This window comes from Saccostrea echinata, unplaced genomic scaffold (assembly GCF_033153115.1).
Source record: "Saccostrea echinata isolate AGI-Se365-2 ecotype Australia unplaced genomic scaffold, CSIRO_AGI_Sech_v1 ptg000013l, whole genome shotgun sequence".
Lineage (NCBI taxonomy): Eukaryota > Metazoa > Mollusca > Bivalvia > Ostreida > Ostreidae > Saccostrea > Saccostrea echinata.
The window spans coordinates 2,394,234-2,420,240 of NW_026889762.1; the positions used below are offsets into that span (position 1 = coordinate 2,394,234).

Consider the following 26,007-nt stretch of genomic DNA (forward strand, 5'->3'; position numbering starts at 1 on the left):
AATCTTTTATCGTGAGGCTTCTATTTGACCTTATGAATTATCGTTTTGATCTATCACAAATACAAAGAGACTAAATAAAAAAAAAACTTTAATCAAAGATTGTTGTATAAATTTCACATAAAAAAGGAAATGCTTGTGGCATTATTTCATGCTTAAGTCATCACTTTCGGATTAAAAAAAAAATCATATTCATGAATGCATCCTTTATGTTAAGTATTCAATTTTTATAACTTTAAAAATTTTTCCGTTACACAAATAGAACCATTTAAAAATACGATGTCATATTTGTGGAACACGATAATTAAAATATTCTTTTTCCTATTATTTCTTATTTTAGTTCAAAGAGTGACAAAAGTATGGTGCAAGACAAATCTCTAAAATATGAAAATGTTTATGAGAAATTAAAACTCATTCTTCTTGAATTTTTGAATTGATTTACTTTCATGCAGAAAAGTCATGCAAGTTTTTAGTTCTCATATGACCTCCTAAACGCCAATTCGGACGTCATGAATATATACATTTCCCGTAATTTCCTTAAAAATTACACATGTTACAGAGTACATCAGTTTCAGTGGAATTTCCTTCTGTCAATATAGACCACATGTTTCGCCAACAAAGATGCAAAGAAAAGTTTTTTTCAAAGATTTTGACAAAATATATCCGAAAATTGAAGTGGACCATTGCTGTTGACACTATTTTCTTCAGGAAAAAAAAATACCTGAAATGAATAATTTTGAGGCTTTTCTGTTTTGAACAAATTAATGACTTCTTTTTTCCAAAACGGCTTTCCCTTAGGCATTCATATATTCAACTCATATTTTAGTAAATTTTAAATTTTTTTAAAACAAATTTAACTAGATATGAATATTTATATTCTTTTAAAAAGGAATATGATATATTTAATTGATAACATGCAACAAGCTATAACAATGTATCATTCTTCATTTTTTTTTATGTATATTGTAATATAAAAAATAACTGCAAATTTAAACTATCTTAAACTTTTTTCATGAAAAACTTTTACTAGACACCTAGGAAACTATAAATGCTTATCTTAAACAGAAGATAACGTTGATGGAATTTTAATAGAGAGTGTTTTTAACTTGTTATCAACATTTTGTCCCTACAGTTCACAAAGGAATGAAAATAACAATTTTTATAATACAGTTTTTCTCTTGTTTTATTTATTGATATATTTATTCATCTATTTATTCTTTGTGTCCTCCTTTAGGAATTTTTGCTTCCATGGTTTCAAAAACGTCATGTTGTGACAAACTCTAGTTAATTCATAAACAAAAAGAAATAGGAAATGTATTTTTTTTTATTTCTCATAAACCAAAAAATAGGCATAAAGTAGCATAACATCGATTATATCAGGTTAGATGCAAGTGTAAATAAACATTGTAATCTGTTAATAAAATATTTTGTGCATTTGGAAATAGACGCTTCAATGTTTGTTAATTTGCTGTATCGTCTATTTCAGTTTTGCTTTCACACATCCTTTCACTGTGAAGTGACACACTGGACAATTCCGGAGTGCTGGAGCGCAGTCAGAACAGCACACAAAATGGCCGCACGGGAGGAATACAGATAACACCGTATTGTCCAGGCATATCTTACAGATAACTTGGTCTCGAAGTCTGATGTATTCATCTCTCAGATGCTCCGTCTCTTAATCGAAAAAAAAAATTATTATTGCTAATTTAAACACTCAATTATATGGAATAGTAAGAGAAATAAAATTATATTAAATAGGCTTGTTAAATACCTTTCATTATTTCTGCCTGTATTCCAAAGCTGTTAGAGTAAAAATAGTTTCAGTTTTCCCATGCTTTTAAAGTTATCGACATGTTTGATCTATAAATAAAACGACACCGTGTAATTCATGGACAGGAGGCATGGAGTGGAGTTATAGAGTTGAGTTTGGAGTCAAATTTTGGAGCCTATTTTTTTTTAAATTATGAATGGAAAAAGATGTTCATTAAATTGCATTAGTATGAAAGTCTTTCATTCTTTTTTGTAGGATTGTTGGCTGTTCATGTCTTTAAACAGATTTACAATTCATAGGTACTGTGGCCTAATTAAAATTTGTATGTTTCTGAAACTTATGTAAGTATTTGTAACTTGAGAAAATTACATCAGTATTGAATTGATAGACATAATATTGAAAAGATAACCCCTGTTTTTTTTTTTTTTTTTTTTTTTTTTTTTTTTTTTTTGTTTTGTTTTGTTTTTGTTTTTTTTTTTTTTTTTTTTTTGAAAATGAAAACTGTTAAACATTAATCAATAGATACAGTCGGTCTAACTGTTTTATTTAAAATACAGTTTAGTTGGACAAGTTTACAAACCTGTCAAGAGCTAGTAGGTTTAAAGCAATTTACAAAGAACACAGCTTTTCAATATCAAACTCGCCTATTCATTAAAACCTTTCATGTAAAATTAAAATTATATATATATATATATATATATATATATATATATATATATATATATATATATATATATATATATATATATATATATATATATATATATATATATATAAAGATAGTTAGTTTTAAAATAAGATAAGCACTTTAGACCACTATTATATGGTGTACTAAACATCCACTCACTTTCTCACTTCCTTGCAATAAAAGCGACATACACTAGCAATTACCATACTAATCTCTCTTCATTTTCTTTGAGTTGTCGCTCCCTCACCCTTAGAAACAACAAATCAGCCATGGGTCACATCACATTTCAAGTGAAAGCTATGTGTTCATTGTTTTTACTCCAGTTTATCTTTATTAGACACCCTTCACGGTAGCTCAGTCTTTAGAGCGCTCCCTCCGTGTTCGGAAGGTCGTGAGTTCGAATGACTAAAGTCTAATTGATAGTGAAAGCTCTGTAAGATGCTCGTAGAGAAAAGCCAGAATCATCCTCACACCCAGTTTCAGAGATGTTGAATAAACTGTAAGCGATGACCATTTAGTTTTCGTGTATGTGATCTAGTGTTGAAATAACTTAATTCTCCAGAGAACAGCATGCATGTATCATAATCATAGCATTCTTGAGGAGTTTATATAAATACATGTATTATCATCCCCTAACTAGTATCACAGAGCATTCCTTCCTATTAACTTCTAAATTGACAAAATTGTGAATCATCAAATGAATGTATTTTATTCATTTCACAGTATCACAATATTATTAAAGTAAATGAATGTGAATTAAAGATAATCTTTTTTTAAGTTGCATTTTAAGATACTAAGCTGATGACTGCAAATCTTATGTAAATTATATGGAGGGAAAAATCACCAGTCTTATTCTAATGTGGATTACATGGATGTAAGCTCTAGTTGATGTTACAAATGATTTGATCAGTAATTAAGATGAAGGATATCATCATCAAAATTGATGTTTAAAAATAATTCAAATTTAGATTAAAAAAAAAAAAAGATGCACACCGCTAATTCATAATATTTTTTTATAATTACAGAAATATAAAGGAAAATGTTCATCTACACTGTTCCAAGAACACACGCATCACTTCCAATGGCAATATGGGATAAATTAAAACTCCAGATGTTGTCACCTGATGAATTTTGTATCTTAATTCTATAATTCTATAAGACAAATTAAATTTGATAATATTTATACCAAGATTGTTCAATGTATAGCTCATATATTCAGTAGCTCTCATTTTGGGGGGTATTGCAATAAAGAATATATTTGCTTTAACAATAGGAAAATCCAAGGCCAAAGGAGCAGAAAAATGACTTGAAATGGATTACGGAGTATCAAAGGGGCAGGAATGACATCAAGAAACATAATTTGTCTCTTTTTTTTTTTTTTTTTTTTTTTTGTTTTGTTTTGTTTTGTTTTTTTTTTTTTTTTTTTTTTTTTTTTTTTTTTTTTTTTTTTGCAGATTTTAAGGCGATTTAACAAGGTTTCCTAAACTTAACAACAAGAATTATGTTAAACATTGCACAAGCTGGTGCTTTATAACAAAAATCGAACTCTAAAAAATCGTAGACTCCAAAATTTGACTCTAAACTTTATTCAATAACTCCACTAAATGCCTCTAGTCCATGAATTACACGGTGCCAAATAAAACTCATTTTTTCCTCCGCTTATTTATATAGCTGCGAATGATCAAGTCAACATGTTCTCGACGTGATAAAAAAAAACAAAGATTATTTATAAATGAATTTAAACTGATATTACAAACGTAAAAGAACAAGCAGTGTTTTTATATTATGGTTGAAATTCATCGTTTTTACAGTCTTTAAAAAAGATAAGCGTCTAACTACTTTAATCAGCTTAGAAAACCGGAATGTTTATAAACAATGTAACACTGGTGTCGGGTATGTGTAAAACACGAAACGAGAAACAAGAAACGAGAAATGAGAAACGAGAAACAATAGCATAAAAAAAAAACAATGACCTAAAAATGTCAACCAAGGGGCAGCTTTTGCCTTGATTTCATTTTGTTAGAAAACAAGTGCTGAGTGAAATTAAAACATATAACTTAGGACAGATTTATCAGTGATCTGGCACTGCTAACCCATAAAGACATGACAGATTTAATTAAATATCAACAGCTGAAAAGTACACAATTGGTAAGAGACAGATTCCTTCAAATTGTTTTTCTGCATTTTACATAATCAACAAAATGTTGAACAAAATCCTAAACAAAATGGTAAATAATATATTTATAAATAATTATTTATAAATAATATATTTATATTTTTGTTATATATGAAGTAAAGAAAACTATTATATTAACATTGACAATAAATTTCACCAATAATACATGTATTACCAGAACTACTAAATCATTGTGGTAGGAAAAAGCTAATGATCAGTAACAGTTGATTCTTTTTGACAGAGGTATAGGTAGAGTTCTGATGTAGAAATTTGGACCATTATATATAGTATCATAACGGAAATACATCAAATTAGTTTATCAATGAAATTGTATCATTTGATGATACCATTATTATTCTCAGCAAAACCTGAGTAAGCATTTCTTTCAGGTAATAGTATTGTATTAAATTAAATCTGTCAACATTTTATTATTTTTTTTTGTGTGTGTGAGGTAGTTGTGCGGGTCGATGATAAACCTGACCTAAGTTAGATATTTCATTTCACTCTGCATCTGTTATCTAACAAAACGAAATTAAAAGCACAAGCTGCCCCCCTTTGTTGACATTTTAAGGTCATTAGGTGCTTTATGCTGAATCTGACATTCCATTGTTTCTCGTTTCGCGTTTCTTGTTTCTTGTTTCTCGTTTCGTGTTTTACACATACCCACTGGTGTCTGATATCGGTCAAATTTTCTAAATTTTGTGAAATAAATTTAACCAAATATTTGAACCAATTTGTATATGTTTTTAACTCCTAACCCTTTACAATCGTCTTTACAGACCAATAAATTCGCTTGTTTTGAATTTTCTGTCATCCGACAAAAATTCAAAACAAGCAAGTTTACTGGTCTGTAGAGGCAACTATAAAGGGTTAGGAGGTTGATAAAATATACAGGTTGGTCAAAAAATATGTCTAAAATTAAGGAGTGAAAGGTAGTTTAATGGCCAATGCTGGAAAGTGAAGAAAATCTTCCCAACCGTGTGCCAAAAATCTTGCGCCGTAAATTGCACAATATTTGCATCAGGGGATCTGTAGCGTTATGGCCAAGGACTAAAATATAAAACCATAGCGCTACAGTTCTGCGGCTAGTCACTGCAATGTTTGCAAAAACCACCTTTACTTGAGCGAAAATTTGACGGACGCGTTAGGCCATTGTTTGATCTTAATTTTGACTACAGACTGCTCAATTACTTGACTAATACGGAGACCTTACTGTGGGTGTTATCATCTTAACCATCTTAGAGACCTGATCCACCTGTGTCTATTTGGCAGAAATTAAGCTTAGGAAAGTAGCGAATCATGCAAAAGTTTATTTTTGTAAGTTCCGTTTTGCTCTTGGGATCGTGAATAAATGTCGATCCAGATAGACAGAGAAAAAAATATAAATGAGCTTATGTAATTCGTTATTTTTATTTGTAAATAATCTTCATAGTTAATTAGATAATTCTTTCCTGATTTCAAACGAATACTACATAACTGGAGTTGCATTTTTCTCAAGATACCTTCGTTTAACAGTTATCCATAAATGTTCATGGTCACTAGCTTTCAGAATTTTTTTTAACACTTTTAACATATAAAAATTGAAAACATCTAATGGGAAAAAAGCAAATGATTTAAGTTTCAATAATAATGAAAAATGTTCATACATGTACATGTATATAAATAATGCAGTTTTCCGATCACAACATTCCATGATTCAAAGCAATTCCATCGGAAGAGCAAAACATTGATTAAATAATAAGATCTGTATATCAATTAATATAAGAACAAACACGATTCTCCAGCAATTCTCACCTGTTACTACCTATAATTTATATCGATTGTTGCAATTTGATACCTTTGGATGATTCGTAATCTTTAAAGTTGAACTCAGTCGGTAGAGTGCTCGTTCGGAAATCGGAAGGTCCTGTGTTTAACTCTGACCTTGGCTGTCCCCAAGGTGATAAAAATAGGTACCAGCTGTTCTTTTGCCTGCACTTTGAAGTGAAAGTTGCGGGGCTCTCGGATGAGGCAAGAAAAACCGAGGCCCCGTGTTATGGCAGCCGTTTACACAATAAAGATCCCTCACTGATCAATAATCCTGAGTGCCTTGTAAAAATCTGAATTTAAAGTCTTTCACCGGTATATGGTTATGTCTCTATATGAGTGAAAAATTCTCGAACTAAAAGTAATATAACAAACAATCAATAAATCAATCAAAGTCAATTACTTATGTGCTTGTCTTATGCGAACATCTAGATGTGTATGCTTATATTACAGGCTACATATTACTTTATTCAGTGTTGATATTTAATTTTCAAAACTTGTTTGTTTTTACATTGAACAACAAATTGTCATTTGAATCTGTGCATAAACCCCTAGGATTGTCAAAATCACATTTAATAAATCGGAGGAACTGTCCATCCTGATCAATAACGTGCACACATTGATTGTCATTGTCTGCTGTTAGGATACGACTCTGATCATCAGTGGTAATGCCACGTGGCTCGAATAGTTTGTTCTTTGGAGCAGGTTCGTGACCACGGTACCTAAATCTGAGCTTTCCGGCGGAATTGACTACAACTACTACTCTAGCCCTCCAGTCAGCAACACAGATGTCCATGTTCTTGTTTTCAGTCATGTATCTGTAATGACTACCAGCTGAATAAAGAGGTTCGCCGTTTTCATGAAACTGAATCGTTTGTTTCTGTATGGATCCATAATAACGGGCAATTTTTGTTTGTTTGTTATCGTTGCTTTTCAACATAACAAGAAGGTCGCCAGACAAGGTACTGCAGATCTGGAGGGGTCTCCAATCATAAAGTCTCACTAATTCTTCTATTTTCTCATTGTTTACAATATTAACCGTTCTATCATACTCGTCAGAATATGCTAGAAATCCTCTTTTTGTTACTGTTATATCATAGGGTCTCTTTCCAGTCTTTGTTTGGATTGACTTAAGCAGTGGATTCCACTTGCCACTGAAGACCTTTCTTAAGTCAAAATTCTGATTGACTTGAAACAGTTTAATTGTGCTACTGTCACCGCTAATCCAAATTTCATCATTGTTCAGGCAGGCAACATTGTAAGGTTCTTGATAGCCAGTATTAATGGTGGAGACATTTTCTGCTTCGTCAAGCAGTTGTGAATCAGTTGGGGAGCTTCTGCCTCCAGATTGATTTTGCTTGCCGAAATTAAAGAATCCAGATAAAGGTAATTTCAGATGGGCCAGAGAAAAGGATCCAGCCTCTTGTGGTTTTTGTTCTGAAGTCATGCCACAGTCCTGGTTTTCTCGGTTAATAGAAAATTCTGATAAATTCCCAAAAACTGGACAGAGGGTTTCTGGCAAAACTTTCTGTGGTGTGAAAATTGGTAAACGTATGTTAGGTTTGGGAGGAGAGTGCCTATACTCCTTATTCATGGATTTATATTCAAAGCAAAGCTGCATATCTTTAGATGCTAGTAACAAGTCACACTTTTTTAATGTTTCACAAACTCTCAGAAGCATTTCTTTAATTTCAGATATGCATTTTTGAACTGCATTGGTATGTTTAATTTTCATCAAGTGTACTTCACTTTTAAGTTTATAAACAAGTTTGTCAATTTCTTTGTGCCAGACTTCTCCATGTATTGTTATAGCTACTTTGATACTTTCATACTCTTTTTCTAGTTGAGTCATTCCATTGCGTTAATCAGAAGCAATGACTTCATAGCCTGTTACAATGACATTATTTAACTAATCTCGATCTCTCTGAATAGATTTCTTCTTAGTCTCGAAAGCATCTTTCACCAGAGTAAGGTTATGTGCTTTGTGACTTTCTGACGCAGTACACAAAAGACAAACAGGAACATCACAGTCATTACAGAACATTTCACACTGCGTACCTAAATGTGAGCTACATGAAGGAAAATTGACTTTGGGTTTTCTGTTCTTAAAATCAATAATATTGTGGGATTTAGAAAGTTTTGCAGAAATGTGTTCTCCAACACAGGTTTTGCATAGGTTGACATAGCAAGTGTTGCAATACATCTGTACATTTGCTATCTCACAATTAGAACATCGTAACACGTCCTGGGCACTTGTGCGAGGATTCATGTTTGTGATGTTAGCTTATTTAGGTAATCTTGATCTGTAAAATAATACGAAATTATTTAAAAAATTATCTAATACAATTAAGCTTTACAAATATTATGTACCCTTGTGTGGACGTGTATTTCATTGCTAATAAGAGTTTTTATCATCTAATGTGAGAAAGATGATTTGCACTAGACAGTTATTAGTTTGCACTTTGAACGTTTCTAATGTGGGTGTTCCTCCTCTAAATTTAGTTCGTCAATGAATTGAGAGAGGCAATAGAAACTTAATACACTGGAAATTGATTGGCTTTTTATATTCATCAGAATTTTGCGCAATCAGAAATCTGCTTTGGTATTTGTTTTTACATGTACATGTATCTTTTTAGTTCTCAGTAACTTCAAGTTGGTAATAAAATATCGAGTACGTTAGGTTGTCTTCCATCATTTTAACAAAACTTCTTGATCTTCGTGTATAAAGTATGAGTCCAAAGAAGATGAATATTCCTCTATTTAATTTATATTTCCATGCCAACGTCTTTTTTTCTTTAAATACTACTATAGTTAAGGATACACATGCATAGAAATACTCAAAACATTTATATATAAAGAAGGTGAATTGACTACATAAAATACTGGTAATGGAATAGAAACTTGAATTTTACCTGGTTGTTTTTTCTACACCTGAATTTTATTCCTGCTTTACTCTGATGTTCTATATTGTGAATGTCCGATACATTATCTACATGTAGATATGTTTGCATGCAAAGCACTCTATAAAATAAGTTGACGTCTATTTACAAATGTAGATATATTATTGATAGCATTGTTTAGCTAAGATAGTATTGATAGCATTAGACATATTTTCTAATTAATCAATCATCCCATCCTGCCACTGCTACATAAGGTTTATTCAAATCCATGACACCTTTAATTAAACTCTCTTTCAATGCCAATATAAAATTTACATAAATTTGAGTATTTTGAAGGGTCCTTATCACTCCAGTTTGATTAATGGTTTTGTTTTTTTTTTTATTTTTATTTTTATTTTTTTTTTCATTAAACTCTCTGAACGATTAGACAATAATAACAACTCTTCTAAACTTCCTTTGTAAAGCTTTTGTCGACTTGCAATCCATATCTCTGTATTCATTACTTGATATCGCGATTACTAAAACTAATGGAAATCTTTCGCGGTGAAGGTAGAAAACATCTGTTAGCCTGGGTAATGTGCTGTGTTGCATTCAACGCAAGATCGAGCATTGTGAATTTTAAAGGGCAGATAAGAAGATGTCCTGGGGAAATATCTTGCGGAACACTCGCTGGACCACGTTAATAAAACTAAAGAGAAGGTATTCCTCATGTTTTATATTTTTATTGATAGTTTTCACTAAGCCGACTCTTTTAATTAAATTCAACCATTTCCTTCTGATAATCGTTACTTTCGGAAGCTGATATAAAAACTCTAAACATTCCAAATTAGTCAACCTACTATTTGGAGTTCACCCTTGGCAATACATCGTACTTTTGGTATACTAATTGTTCGAGTCATTCAATTAATATTGTCAGTTATGTCTCGTAAATCTCGGGATTTTTAGAGTTTCCTCGACTTCGCCGCAAAGGAGCGGTATTAAGATAGATAACTGTGGGGAAATTGCGATACTAAGTATTGAACTTATCATTAAAACAATGATGTCTCCCATTAAACAAACCATAGTTTTCTGACAAAATATTCGCAGAAATATATTACTGTTTAGTAGAATTTGGTGTGAACTCAAAACCTTTTTTATATCTTGAAAGAATAAACGTGCAAGCAACCATCGTCCATCGTGAATTTTAATATTCGTTTAGTGCCTTGATAACTTTGATGTGAAAACGCTTTATGGCTGAAAACATTCAATTTCATAAAAGTTTTTTTTAAAGGAAATGATGATATAACGAACATTATTCAACCTCATAAGTCCATTCAAAGACGAATTCTTCTGATATTTGTCGTATTTAAAAATTAATGAAATTTTCATAGATTCAAGAAGACAATATCAACAAGTAAGAATTCCTCCTTAAATAAGAATGCCTTCATTAAGAGGATGGAATGAATTTTACTCAATTTACCTTATTAATACGGAGAGCTCATGTCGATGTGATCCGTCGACAGGGATGCTCACTCATCCTGGGTACATGGCCCTGCCTCTTGTGATTCCAGGGGTACGATCTTGCCCTGTTTATAATATGCATCGTTTAATGGAATTATAAGTTAGATCAATGTTCGTTATTTTCACCATTTACATTAACTTCTGTATACCTCTTTCATTTAAATAAATTACTTGCAAGTCCTCGAGGAAAAAGCTCTTTGTTCCATTCTTACCAAGGGCATTTTTGTCAAGAATATTATGTACGTCTTTTGATGTACAGGTCTTCCAACAATCTGTTGGAATTCCAATAAGTACTAATTGCACCCAGTTGTTAGCACAGCTATTTATGTATTCATATGAGGCAGTTTAACACTTGCTGTGGCCTTCAACTGGACCATCAGATATATCGACGACGTGTTATCAAATAACAATAGCTACTTCCATTCATATGTCTATTCGATTTTTCCCAGTGAGCTTGAAATAAAAGATACCGCAGAGTGTGTCACATCTGTTTCTTAGTCGGATATTGTAAAAGAAAAAAGACGTTAATGGTAACCTAACAACCAAGCTTTATGATAAATGTGACGACTTCAATTTTTCAATCGTCTACTTCCCTTACCTATATAGCAATATACCCTTATCACCTGCATATGGGGTTAATGTCTCTCAGTTGATTTGATATGCGAGAGCATGCTCTACGTATAAACAATTTCTAAAACGAAGCAAGCTTTTGACAAACAAGTTGACGAAACAAGGATATTAACAGTCTCGTTTGAAGTCATCATTTTGCAAGTTTTTTTTGTCGATACAATGACCTTGTCAGCAATTACAACAAATCATGAGTCAAATGCTGACTGACGCTTTTCATACCAATTGTTAGTCCATTATTTACAGACTGAATTGTTAACGTTTTTTTTATTTCTGATCATAACAAGGTGCACACCGCGGGTGTGCCTGGTCGGCAGGGGATGTTCACTCGTCCATGGCACTTGATCTCACCTCTGATGTTTTGGAGATCTGTGTTTGTTCTGCTCGTGATTTGTATTGTTTGAATGGACTTGAGCTTGAAATCTGTATCTTCATATATTTCACGTACAATGAACGCAGCAATAACAATATCTTGTTCAATTTTTGTCTTGAGGGAGGGTCATTTTCTTTCTTTCTATTTTTTTTTATTTTGTAAAATTTTACAAAATTTATGCAACTATAACGTTCATTGATGTATTCATAAATTTCAGAAAATGTAGTTATAAAACTCACTTCGAATTTTTGCTCAAGTATTTTAAGACTTAAAAGAAAACACATTCATGTTTCTTATATTTTACAAAAACAGTTTTGATAACGTGCACTTTTTTTGGGAGGCAGAATTTATTCAAATATTGTATTAAATGAGAAGAAAAGACATACGTTACATAAATATTCAAACATATCGACGATGTGTCCTCAAAGATAGATAGATAGATAGATAGATAGATAGATATATATATATATATATATATATATATATATATATATATATATATATATATATATATATATATATATATATATATATATATATATATATATATATATATATATCATCTATAGGTCGGTTAGATAATTTCAGTGTATTTAAGTGATAAACGGCACTACAGATTCGGTCACGTATCTTCATATCTGGATGTTTTATCGAGCTTAGATATCAATGTCCAACTAACAAATAAACACTATGATAAACGGGATGTGTTAAATTAAACATTTGTATCGTAAGCTTCCAATATATATAATGCTGGAGCAATATTCCGTTACCGCATACATATTGTGTCTACGTCTTAAACAGATCCGCTGATTCACCACACAGGAACATTTTCTGTGTACGATCAATGCACGCTACAAAAAATATTTTAATTTGCCTAACAAAAAAAACTATAGTTAACTTATAGTTTACTATATTTAACTATTTTTAACTATAGTGATGACTTTGACACGATGAAATCTATGGTCATCTATAGTGATAACATTTACACTTCGATCCACTATTGTGATCACTTGAAAACTTTGAAATACTATAGTGATATCTATGAAAACTCTGATTTACTATTGTGAAAACTTTGATTTACTATAGTGATAACTTTGAAAACTTTGATTTACTATAGTGATAACTATGACACTTTAGAGATCACTTTGAAAACGTTCATTAACTATAGTGATAAATATGACACTGATTTACTATAGTTAACTATAGTAAACTACAGCTTACTGTAGTACTTTTTGTTAGAGTTTACATTGATCAAAACAGTCTCGTTTAATATACGAAAATAGCAAATTCTATGGTCGTTATTTTGTCATTTTTACAAAAACAACATGCCAAATTGTCGTTTTTTTGACTGACATATTTCGTAACAAATTTTAGATAGATCAATACAGAGCGAACAGGGCGAATGTAAGCGATCGACCCGCAGCTAGGTTAAGGACGCCCATTAGAAATAAACCTTCAAATATTCCGAGAAAAAATGAGTATGGAGTTGATATTCTTTAAACAGCATGAGTTTTGATGAATGGGAATTCTACTAGATGCATATATCGTGTCTCTTCTGAGTTCGGCCAATGCGACTTCACTTACATCAGCTTTTTGCCATATGACATCCTTAAAATTAGAGAGAAAAAAAAATATGTACGGCTACAAAGATTGTAAAAGTACAACGATATACGGATATCTTTTGGCTATGTAATTGATTGTGTTTTCTTTGAGACAAATTCCTTAACATGAAAAACGTTTGGAGCAATTTCCTTATGCCCGGGAATCATGTAAAATGTAGCCGTCTTTCGATAAAATTCCTACATTGACACAATAATTCATCTGTTAAATACTACATGTAATAATATTAATAAGTTATTTTAAATTTGGGCAAATATTTGAATGCTGCCCCTTTGTTAAGACAAAACAATATCGATATATAACTGTAACACTATTTTCCTGTATATGTTTTTACGTTCACTCTCTCTGTATGTTTTTTTTCTTAATTGCATGTATTTGTTCATCTGATGAGACAGTTGGCTTAAGGAGATATACTTGAAACTTGCATTGAAATAATGATAAATCACGGAAAAGGCAACAGCGCAGAACAAGCTTCCAGCGCTTTTTCAAAATGGTAGGTACAATAGCTACAAATGTTTAAAACTCATAATTCATAGCGAAGGGGATATCTTTAATTTGAACTTTTGAGATTTTCGAAGGGATGTGCCTGTCATAAATGTGCTTTACTACGGCTTTAATGGAGGTCTTAACATTTTCAATTTCATATGACTATAAAATATTGATTAATAAGCTTGGTTTATTTTAATTTTCATATTTACAAGCTAAAATAATAGCTTGATACTCGACTCAGGTACACAGAAATTAGTCAAACTAGTCAGTGATGTCATCTCAGTCAGTGGAGCGAGATCTAGGTGACATTAATTCTACATTCAAATAGTGTTATTATGGCAAGATAAGTTACACATCGATTTACGTTTACATTATTTATGAGAAAAGACTGAATCTGAGTGTGTATGAGAAAGAACAATACTATTTATTCGCCTAGATTCAATTGCATAGTTTTAACTTGACGCCATAATCGTTTTCACGAAGCCCTGCATAAACTGATGTAAGTATGGGAGTCCTCAACCTTGCTGCGAGCTGTTATAGCTGTTTAAAGCAAGCAGCACGTACGTTCCTTTCATTAATATTTCAGTTTCATTTTTTTTTTTTTTTTTTTTTTTTTTTTTTTTTTTTTTTTTTTTTTTTTTTTAGATCTGAGAACATTCCGAATATATATACTTTGTTGATCAGTGCACGGTTTAACTGTTTTCTTGTTTTAGGACACACTTGTTTATGATTATTCTATTGAGATTTTCTTCAAGAGCAGGAAGCTTGTTAATTTAGATTAACTATCAGTTAAGATTCAATTTGGGCAATACAGTTATATCCCAGAACACATATTCCTAATATCCCTCATAAAACTTAAATTGTCAATTTAAAAACAGAGGAAAACTAAAACAAAAAGCCCAATAATGTTTGTCTTCTAAAATTTCTTACAAATCCATTTATCTTATTTTTTATTTTTTATTTTTTTTTGGGGGGGGGGGGAGGGGGTGTTTTTGTAGCTTGTATAATCTTATTTTATTTCCCATATATGTGCCATCTTTTTTTGTGTTATTGTTTTTTTTTTTTTTTTTTTTTTGTTTCTTTTTTTATTTATGTTTTCTGTAATACTAATTATTTTACTAAATGACATTCTTTAAAATAAGCATTGTACATTTATCATGTTTGTTATATCATTAAATATTCCAAAACATACTGCTAAATGGCTTCGACACCAGCTGTTCCTGTAGACATTTGGAAATACAGGGAAGAACATTCACAAATTATATGTAAAATGTTTCAAATAGGATAAACATTACGACAAATGCTTTTCAGTCTGTTTATTTGTTGTATAATTAAATATTCCAAAACATGCTGCTAATAGGCCTCGAATCCAGCCGTTCATATTGACATCTGTTAATACAGGGAAGTGCATGCACAAATTATAGCTAGATTGTGTTTCAAATAGGAGAACACCCAGTCATTTTTTTCCATTCCGCTAACTTCCCCAATTAACCTTTAAACGGTGAAATATAAAATACAATTAGCTCAGGTGAGTCAACACATCTTTCTATTATACGATATTATCTACATTACGAGCTTTAAGGTCCCATTTGATTCATATACTTTGATCAAATGATAAAATGTGTTGTTGGACATTGCATGTATTGTTTTATCAAAAAAATAAAGTATTGACTTCATTTCTTCTACTGGGCTACAGAAAGACATAATGAAGTTTGAACATAAAAAAAAATTAATACAAAAATGATAAAAATAGAAAACAAATTATAGAAAACCAAATACAATTTTGGGTGTAATTACTCTATTCTACATAAAAATTAGTTCATGCAAACATTTTTCTTGGAATTCTTGAATTTGAATTTTGTGTTTCAATCTAGTTGTAAAATGTAAAGTGAACTCCAAATTTTTCTTCATTTGTTATTTTACAGCATTTTCCCCATGCCTCTTAAGATTTTTGAGTGTTTTTATTAAACACTATTTTTATGTCTTCATTTATAAACCTTTGTGTTTTCCTGATAATTAAATAATAAGTTAACATAATTTTGTTCCATATTTTCAATATTTGTTGTATTTATTCCTTCACGGTTGTAACATGTAGAATTATCTAGAGTATATATGAAACTCCGAAACTAGATTGAAGTTTCTACCTTGTTTAAGATTTAGACAGAAATAATTCTTTAACCCCTGGTTCTTCACGTTGATTATGGTGTGTTGATTTGCCCTCATTGAAAAACAACTCCTTCAATCACAGTTATGTTGTATATTTTACAATGTAAAATCAATTATTTTAAGGAGGTTGAATTTACGATGTATTGAGTTCCACAAAATTATGTTCATCACAAAATGTACAATGCTATAAACAAAAGAAATAGTGCGATTTTCCATTCACGAAATCAAATCCTAACAGATCCATGTTTTTTTTTTTCCTCTCAAATCGCGAAAATTTGACCCTGCGAATATTTTGCAGTATTCCTTCACGTTTGCTTTATAATGTAATTATTTATTTAATTAATATCCTATCCAAGAGAATGAACACTGTAGAACTTTTCGTCATTGATTTTATGTTGCATTTCTTTCATGTATGCATCAGTAAGACTTTTGTTGTCTGTTGATGAAACTTGATTTTATTCCAACTTTAGACAGAAAAAATTCACCCCCTAAATATGAAGAATTGAACCTTTGTACAGACACTGTATGAACGATATTTTTCATACTTTATTAATATGGTAAATAAGATAAGAAAACTGATTATACAACTATTTTTATTTATGAAGTGCATAATTAATCAGTTTAGGAATTCCTGGCCAAATTATTCGAGTATAACCAGGATCGACTTATTGTTTGAAGTTAAAGGTACATTTATTAAATCTGGAATTTTCCATGAATTCCGAGGACTGGAAATGAGAGGATTGTATGGATACAGATGATTCAACTGGTTGTCGGGGGGGGGGGTTCCCATACCAAAGCAGGTTATACAGAAATAATTTATGTTCCTTTTTGGATATTAACCAATCAGAGGCTAGAATACAAACAAAATTAAATCATTAATGTATAAAATATGACTTAAAATAATAACTAGAATTTTTCAGTTTAAGCTCATTATCCTACCTAGTATACATTGTGTTGAACAAAGTTTAATTGCAGAGGAAGTTACATGTTGTAAGTAAAAAGACATGGCATTGAACAGAGTATAGGCTTGCTATGAATATTTGGATGTTTTGTAGATACTCTATCTATCAGGATAACAATTATATGGTCTTGTTGCACTAATAAATTAAATATCCAAAATTAAGAAAAACTTGTTCCATCCTCCTGTATATAATAGAATACATTCTTTGATGGAGAAAACGTGTAATCGTAACTTAAAAACAAAGAAAACAAAGAAAAACAAAGCTCTATGTGAAGGTATATTGCGATACCGAACGCCGAAGCCTGATATGTTTTACCACTTAAAAACTTCCTTCAGACATATTTTTCGATATTCAGTCAACAACCTAGCATCATATTCTTAAGTATCCAAGTATATTCTTTTAAATTTCGTAATTGATATTACTCAGAGCTCATATTTGAGCCTTTTTATAGAACTGCCATTGGCTTCCAATGTACATGAAATATAATGGATGAAATTCAAAGTGTGGACCGATGAGTCATAAACTCAATTTTTTTAAACATGCAAAAAGGGATGAGACATTAGTATCAATTTAGGTTAAACTCCGCCTTTTTTAATTCATAGCCTTTGAAAAGGTTGTATTAATCAATGTATCAGTTGTATAAATAAGACCAAATTTTGTTGAAAAGGTATGTTCCTCTTTTGGAGAGCTCCTGTGCTGGCAAAACCAACTGAGAATTCGAAAAGCCATGACAATGTCATTGAGTTGTCTGATTTTTACAATGGGTAAGTAAACTCTCTCTCTCTCTCTCTCTCTCTCTCTCTCTCTCTCTCTCTCTCTCCACACACACACACACTCTCTCTCTCTCTCTCTCTCACACACAAACACATTTTATAAAAAAAAAAATCAGCTGTTTTTTACTGCCGAGTATGCAGGTTTTTTCCCCTTTTGAATCTTAAAGGAAGTCGCATATTGTAAACCTTTCTTTGTCACATTACGAAAAAAAACGGAATAGTTTCTTAAAATGCCAAAAAAACTACGAAAATTTGAGAATGTTTATTATGATTTGCTCTTGATAAACGAAGTAAAATTGAATTTCAGTATTTGGAGCAAATATTTTGCTTATTAGTGGAGATGATCATGATCTTGCAACAGCGGCTTGTATTGGTTTGAGTCCACAGAGGGCTTACACTGCGGCAGTCCCTCGCAAGTGTAACGGTGGAGAGTCATGCAATGCAATCTGTCAAGCGGTCTCTGGTATGAATGCGGCTGGTGATTCCTTTAACAAGTGAGTAAAGAAAAGGCACCGATATTTGAAAGAAATAGACATACTTTTATCAGTTAAAGTTAGACAGTGTTTAGAAACAGGAAGGTTATGTTATAAAACAGTATTTTACAGCTGAATCAATTAAATATAGTTTTAAGTGGTATCCGGAATAAAGCTCTAGAAGCACTATCAATTGAAAATCGAACAAAAATAAAGAAAAAATGATTTATATAAGGTTTTTCAAACGTTCTCGGTAACATTCATATGGCATTAGGAATTGATGATACGTTTTCCGAATAAGCATTATTTTCTATAAAAATAACATCAGTTTACTTCATAATTTTTTAAATGCGTACGTTGTCATTCTTAGGCAAAATTACATCCTGTTGCATTAATTTTAAGCATATGTAAATTGTATATGCTCAAAAATCTTTTGCACAGAAAACCTCAATGCATTGATGCCTTGCATATTTACGCCAAGCGTGGCGCCAAGAATACCCCCAATACACTATGGGTCAACACCTGGAGATATGGAAGTTTCAGTTGTGCTGCTACTCATTGCGGTCCAAACTTTTGCTGTTGTTCCCAGTAAAATACTGAATAGTGTGTTGATTGAATAAAATAAAACTATATAATAGTCTTTTTGTTCCTTTTACTCAGTTTTACTGTAACGGATTTATAGCATTTGATAATGAGAAATGATTTTGAATTTTTGTAAAAATATGTTTAAATCAATTAGTACAATTAGGCAAAAAGATCATGTTCATATTTACAATTTGTAATAATGTTAGTTCTTAAATGAAATATGTGGAGATAATGATCAGTACTCTAGCTCAAAAGTCCATTAAACATTACAAAATAAAAGCAAAGCAAACACAGACCTCTAAGACATGAGAGGTGGGATCATGTGCCATTGAGGAGTGAGCATCCCCTGCCGACTGGTCACACCCGCTGTGTGTTCTTTGTCATGATCGGGAAATAACGGAAGAATCCGTCGACAATTCAGTATGTAAATAATGGCCTAACAATTAGTAAATGATAGAAAATGATACCTCAATCAGCTCTTCTCTTAAAGTTCTCAATTGACCCTATTTTGAGATTTGGTGAGGACGAATGACTTAGCACTGATATTCTGATTTTTTTTTTCAGAATTTGTCCTAATAAATGATCCAAATATATTCAGGTACAATCAGATTATATTTCATGTTGTTTATTTAAATTCTGATTTTTATATATTTCAAAATTGTCATAAGTATTGAAATATTATATAACATACAATAAAATGCAAACAGAGTGGGATCAGGTGCCATGGAGGAGTGAGCATCTCCTACTGACCGGTCACACACGCCGTGTGGTCCTTGTCATGATCAGGAAAAAATAGAAAAATCCGCAGACAATTCAGGGTGTAAATAATGGCCTATAGATTAGTTTGAAAAATGTCAGTCAGCATTTGACTTAACTCTTTACAACTTACTGAACTGTGATGCAACAAACACTTAATGTTCACGTCATAGAAATATGACGTTACCTTTTCCCCGCAAGCACTTTATAGCGAGGTACGAGTTTCTCTAAAGTTTAGCGTAAATAATTATGACGTAATATTTAAGTTAGATTATAACTTTTCTTATTTTATGAGATTTTAGCAAGTATAAATTAGAAGGGAATTAGCATTAAATTGAAGATTAAATTTACTTTTGAAAGTGTGTGAAAAGTTCGTGATTGCGGGGAAACGGTATATGCGTGATTTTGCGTTAGAAATAGGAAATGGTATATGCGTTAAAATGCGTGACTGCGGGGAAGAGGGTTAATGATAGGTTATATTTGCTAACGAGTTCACTGATAGACTGTAAAACTTGCAAAATGATTACTTCAAACGAGACTGTTGATATCCATGTTTCATCAACTTGTTTGTCAATAGCTTGTCTCGTTTTAGAAATTGTTCATACGTAGAACATGCTCTTGTGTATCAGCTGGGAGACAAAAACCCCATATGCAGGTGATAAGGGTTTATTGCTACATAAATAAGAGAAGTTGACGATTGAAAAATTGAAGTCATCAAGTTTATCATAAAGCTTGGTTGTTAGTTTACCATTAATGCCTTTTTCTAGTAGATATCCAAATATGAAACAAATGTGTCACACTCTGTGATATCTTATTTCAAGCTCACTGGAATATATCGAGTCGACATATGAATGGAAGTAACTATTATTAATTAATAATATGTCGTCGATATATCTGAACATTTTTGCCAGTAAAATGTACGAGGGTTTTTCGAAAAGTTCGTGGACTCTGCCAAACTTCGTTATACTATCTTCAAGAAATTTAAATTGAGCACATTATCATATGTAAATATATTAATTTTGTATAAGTGTGAAGTTTCATTCTATGAGATTTAATAGAATTCTTGTTATTTAATTTTAAAATCAACATGTTTTGTAACCACGGAGCAAACTCAACAATACTGTAACTTCAAAAACATACCGACATGAGGTTCTCAAAAATACTATTCCTATACATTTCAAACAGTATTGTCCAATACCAGTGCACTCATTAAAACGTTTCTCGATCTCTTGAAATCTATTTTGCTAACAATTGTTCCAGTAGCATCATTTTGTTTGTATATTACATTTTTTTTCACTGCTTTCACAAGATCAGCATCTGCAAACTCTTAGCATGACGTTACTAACTTCATGTTTTTGATAATTTTTTTTTTTTTTTTTTTTTTTTTTTTTTTTTTTTTTTTTTTACAAATAATCCGTTTTACCATCGTCTAAGCAGAGAAATCTATCATTCAAACTCCGCTTGTACCATGTACGAACAAATGCATGGCTCGCTTTTTAAATATTTTCTGCTTCCTCTGGCATTTTCAGTTTTTTTCTGGAGTTTTCCAGATGGTTAACTTCTGCTCCGTGACGTACTACGACGTCATCTTTTTTGCCTTTTTCAATGAGGACTACCTATCTTCTGAAACTGATTTCTTTTCAACGAAGCAAAATATTAAGACATAATTTGGAATCAGAAACGATGAAACGATTCTTAATTTGAAGTGTAGAATTTTTCCGTTTTTTGTGTCATTTTACAGAAGATATGACTTCAGACATTATTTAGTGTCTTGATTGTAAATTACAAGATTTTTACCTGCTCCGTGATCCGATTTTCGCATTTTTTAAGTCTAAATAAGTTTGAAATAAACCAAGATATTTTTTGAAAATTTAATGCACATCATTTGAATTTACTGTTGAAATATTTCTTCCAAATTTTGATATGATATGACGTTTGGTAAAAAAGTTCTGACGGTAGTCCACGAACTTTCCGAACAACCCTCGTACAAATTCTTCATATCATTTCAGACGTTGTATTGTTTGATGGCAAGCGTTATAGCAGAAATACACTTGATAATTATAATTCACCGCATAATTATTGAATCTCGAGCTCCTACATGTACTTTATTTTCTTCACTTTACTACTGTGACATTCAGCGACAAAGAGGTCGCCTCTCGTGTTGACACATAAACCTCTTGGATGATGAAGGTCACAATTATCAACATAATGGAGAAACTGTCCATCCGGATCTAGGATGTGGATACAGTTGTTTTTATTGTCTAACGTAAGAATCTGACTTTGGCAATCTGTTGTGATACCAGCTGGGCTAAATAATCCCTTGTTCGTAGAGGGATTGCCAGTGTATCTAAATCGGAGTTTTCCTGCATGATTAACCACCACTACTGCATGGGCTCCACAGTCAGCCACACAGATATCCAGGTTCCTGTTCTCACTGATGTATTTCAGAAAATAAGGTGAATACAGATGTTGACCTTTATCATCAAACTGTATGGTTTGTTTTTCTGTGGAGCCAGAGTATCGGACAACTCTTGAATGTTCTCCATCGTCAGTTTTCATAGTGACCAGGAGATCACCATATAAGGTACTACAAACAAAGTAGGGTATCCACCACTTTAGTGTGATAACTTCCTGTATCTTTTCATTCTTCACTATGTTAACAGTTCTTGTTTCTCGGTCAGTATACACTAAATCTCCACTCCTTGACACTGTTATGTCACATGGTATATTCCCTGATTTAGTTTTGATTGTCTTCAGTAGTTTGCCCTGGAGATTGTAGAGTTTCATAGTTCTGTCATCTCCACATGTCCAGATTTCTTCATCATCAAGACAGGTAACGCTGTATAATAGCTCATATCTGGTGTCTATGGTGGCAGTGAGCTTTGATTCATAAAGCAATTGATTCTTTGGAGGACAGGTCATCATTTCTGATGCCTCCATTGTTGTCTCATGTTCTTGTGTTGTAAAAGATAAGGTGGATAGAGAACCAAATATTTGATAGAGTTTGTCTGTGTGGATATGATGAGGAGAGAATCTAGGTAAGGAAACACTAATTTTAGGAGGTAAACTTCTGAATTCAGCATTCCTGGAATAGTACGCAGAGATTATGGAAATATCATTGGATTCTAGCATTCTCTTTAGATCAAGAATAATCTCTTTTAAATCGGAAGTAATCTGTTTAACTTCATTTTCCAGTTTAATTAGAGCAGCTAGATGTTTATTTTTCATCTCATCAATTTCAGATAAATATTTGTCGACAACCTTGTTAATTTCTCTGTGCCAGTCTTCTCCTTCCTTGATGATATCCATCGTCAGTTTTTCATAATGTTTTCCCAAGTTTAATTTTTCGGAGTTCAAATGAAATGAAAATTTTTCATATGCAGGATAGATTTTTTTCTCTAGTTCTTCCAAGTCTTTTTCTTTGTCTTTCGCTTTAGCCTTTATATTTTGCTTAGCATCTGATTTGTTATGTTTATTGGAATTTGGATAACTTGGAGCAGAAGAATTTTTCTGCTTGTATGGTACAACATTGTGTCTTTTAGACGAAACAGAGAGATGCTCCCCAACACAAGTCTTACACAGGTTAATCTGACAAAGTTCACAATGACTCTGTAATGCAGCTGTTTGACACAAGTCACAGAGGAGGATGTCTTGGGCACTGTAATGGGGGTCCATAATAGGTATCTTGTTCAATGACGGTGATGCTGTAAAACAAATTGCTGAGTATTATTACATACAAATACATATATACATATATATTTGTTCCACTAATTGAGGGTGTGTACAACATTAAATTAAAACAAGAAATACTAATATTAATTATTTTGATGAAGAGTTGGTATGTAGGACTTAAAATATTAAATTCAATTTGGTAGATTTTGTTGACATTATTGAAATGCATGACGGTTAGTGTACGTGTCAAAATTGTTAGCATTTAAATAACGAATTTTTCGAAGATATAAAAATTAATATTTTTCTTACTGATATTTACATACTGATTATGTAATTCGATATCTTCGAGTATTCGAGAAAACATAGTAGGACTAGAAGTGTACTTGAGGCATCTGAATGTTGGAGAAAACACAATAGCACTTAATTGGAACTGCAAAATATCAAAAGACATAAGGTACTTCAAGATATCTGAGTGTTAGAAACGGGAGTAGACTGACAAAGCACTTCAAAATGCCGGAGTGTTTAGGAAAGCAAAGTTAAGAATAAATATCCCCCTGGTTTACAAAAATTGGCATCGCACATCGATCAAAATTACACGTGCAAATGAAACATACAATTCTAATGGAAACAGGCTTTACAACATATGCGAATGTTTGGTATTTCATGACATTTGATTTCCTTTTTTTAGTCTACAACTCTGTGTATGGGAATGCATCTTTGAGGTAAAAGTTTTACATTAATAAGTTTTATTTCAAAACTTTAGAATATACAAGCTTTCAATTAATTTTGAATTTTAGATAAATCAAGTATAATTCTAGATTCTGAAGACATCGCTGTAATGTGTCTGACATATGGCTTTCTCGGTGTTACACTATAAATATTCAATCGATCAATCAATCTGTTTTATGACTGTACAGTCTCTCAAAACGTCTGTATCAAACAGTTTTTAAACTTTCTAGACAAATTAAGGATAAATACTAAATTCAATCCTTGACATTACACTATTATAAGGTTATACATCGGTATGTCTAAAAAAAATGTATCAGTAATGGAAATTGATATACAACCTCATTTCAACTTAACCAACTATTGAAATATACCCCAAGACAAGTAGGTGCCGAAAAATGTATAAAACACTACAATTGCCTCATTTGTAAGTAAAACAATCATTTAAATGTACAACAAAGCTATTAGGTTTACATGAAAGCATTACCTGATATTCCATAATGATCTCCTTAACCAGTCTAAAATTTAATCAAATAGCCCTTCCTAATTCTAGATTTGAGATCATGTGATTTATCTAAATCGACCTGATAAAGTTATCAAATGAATTTGTTTTTAACATATTTATGAGTCAAATTGGAAAGGGTCAAAAGTCTGATAATTGTAGCTTATCAGTGACTTTAAATACAACTTACTTAGAAAATCACGTTGATTGATTTTCTATTTCTTCTTACTCCCTTTTTTTCCCTTTAACAGGAATTCCAGGATTTATTTCTTTTTCTATCAAATATTTTTATGCATTTAACCATATTCTATCGTATTATTTGTGTAATATACTCTTATTTGTTTTATCCTTTAAATAGTTCAATTACATACATGTCCCCCTCCCCCCCCCCCCAAAAAAAATCACTTTTTTTAAGCTTTAATCATGAGGTTGGTCATTGAGTGATCTGCTGATCTTTTGGAAATGGTAATCATCAAATTTAAAGGTCAACATTATTAAAATGGCATTTCTAATTCAATAATTTAAATTTTAACCTATAAATGGTTATTAAAAGAAGACAATTAGTGATTATATAAGTCTGCGAATTTTGTCCAGTTAGCATTTAGGCGGTACGATAGCTAAGAATTTTACAACCTATTGAATATACCAAAATCAACAGTGGATAGATGACAAATAAATTTTCGGGATATTCAAACGTACAAAATGTCAAGGATACAAAATTTCCTTTTTCCAAAAATTTCTGTTTTATAAAATGAGAATACTTTAAAATAAGTTATTTTACTGATAAGAGATTGTGATGCCACATGCTCAAGGTCAAGGGGTTTATATTTATTGATTGAGGCACATTCTGGGCTCTGTATGTATTATCAGGTTATATTGGAATAAATAAATGACAACTTATTTTGATCAAATTTGGACGAACTCCATTGGGTTGATAATTTTTAATGTATTCAAATAAATCTTTCTCCAGAAGGGATATCATTAACTTTACTGAAACTAGGGGTAACATCTAAACTGCATTCATAGATCAGAAACTACAATATCATGTGCTACCATATCTATGTTTATTTCTGTATTTAATGTATATCTAAATACTGCAGTCACAGTCGACTTCTAGCTGGGTTTGATCTATGACCTTTAGTACTGACCTTACTGACGGTCATTTTTCCCCATACATTTATTTGTTTGTTAAGAAAAAAAACCCTGGTTTTCCTGATAATTTCTATGTAAGAGTATCCAGATCTGAAGCCAAGGGAGAAAACTATACTTGTGAACTTCGTACATGTACAGTTTAAACTGCCACATGTCAGAAGTTTTTTCATCAAAAACCAAGAGGAACATCTCATTTCTAGTATGAAAGAGTCATACTTAATATTTCATGTAATCTGCTGTCAAGTATTTACTTACTCCTCTCACTCTTAGGAAATTTTAAGCGTATTTTTTCC

General features: G+C 31.6%; 3 protein-coding genes across 3 annotated transcripts; 1 reads left to right on the forward strand and 2 right to left on the reverse strand.

Annotated features, from left to right (window-relative positions):
* Window positions 1-6,928: 6,928 nt before the first annotated feature.
* Window positions 6,929-8,290, reverse strand: LOC133186237 (uncharacterized). Its single transcript, XM_061321469.1, has one exon. It carries the CDS (start codon window positions 8,288-8,290, stop codon window positions 6,929-6,931), a length of 1,362 nt encoding a protein of 453 aa, XP_061177453.1.
* Window positions 8,291-17,778: 9,488 nt separating this feature from the next.
* On the forward strand, window positions 17,779-18,923 carry LOC133186350 (uncharacterized). Its single transcript, XM_061321604.1, has 3 exons — window positions 17,779-17,839; window positions 18,156-18,342; window positions 18,763-18,923. The coding sequence occupies exons 1-3, from the start codon at window positions 17,803-17,805 to the stop codon at window positions 18,911-18,913; spliced, it is 375 nt and encodes a 124-aa protein (XP_061177588.1). The 5' UTR covers window positions 17,779-17,802; the 3' UTR covers window positions 18,914-18,923.
* Window positions 18,924-21,756: 2,833 nt separating this feature from the next.
* LOC133186238 (uncharacterized) lies at window positions 21,757-22,971 on the reverse strand. The gene has a single exon (XM_061321470.1). The coding sequence runs from the start codon at window positions 22,969-22,971 to the stop codon at window positions 21,757-21,759; it is 1,215 nt and encodes a 404-aa protein (XP_061177454.1).
* Between the last annotated feature and the right edge of the window lie 3,036 nt (window positions 22,972-26,007).

Bases quoted from the DNA above. Each gene is read 5' to 3' on its own strand.
- LOC133186237 (XM_061321469.1), bottom strand. From the start codon at position 8,290: ATGACTCAACTAGAAAAAGAGTATGAAAGTATCAAAGTAGCTATAACA.
- LOC133186350 (XM_061321604.1), top strand. From the start codon at position 17,803: ATGACAATGTCATTGAGTTGTCTGATTTTTACAATGG. The intron at 17,840-18,155 runs GTAAGTAAACTC...ATTGAATTTCAG, and splicing joins TTGTCTGATTTTTACAATGG to TATTTGGAGCAAATATTTTG. The intron at 18,343-18,762 runs GTGAGTAAAGAA...TCTTTTGCACAG, and splicing joins GCTGGTGATTCCTTTAACAA to AAAACCTCAATGCATTGATG.
- LOC133186238 (XM_061321470.1), bottom strand. From the start codon at position 22,971: ATGGATATCATCAAGGAAGGAGAAGACTGGCACAGAGAAATTAACAAG.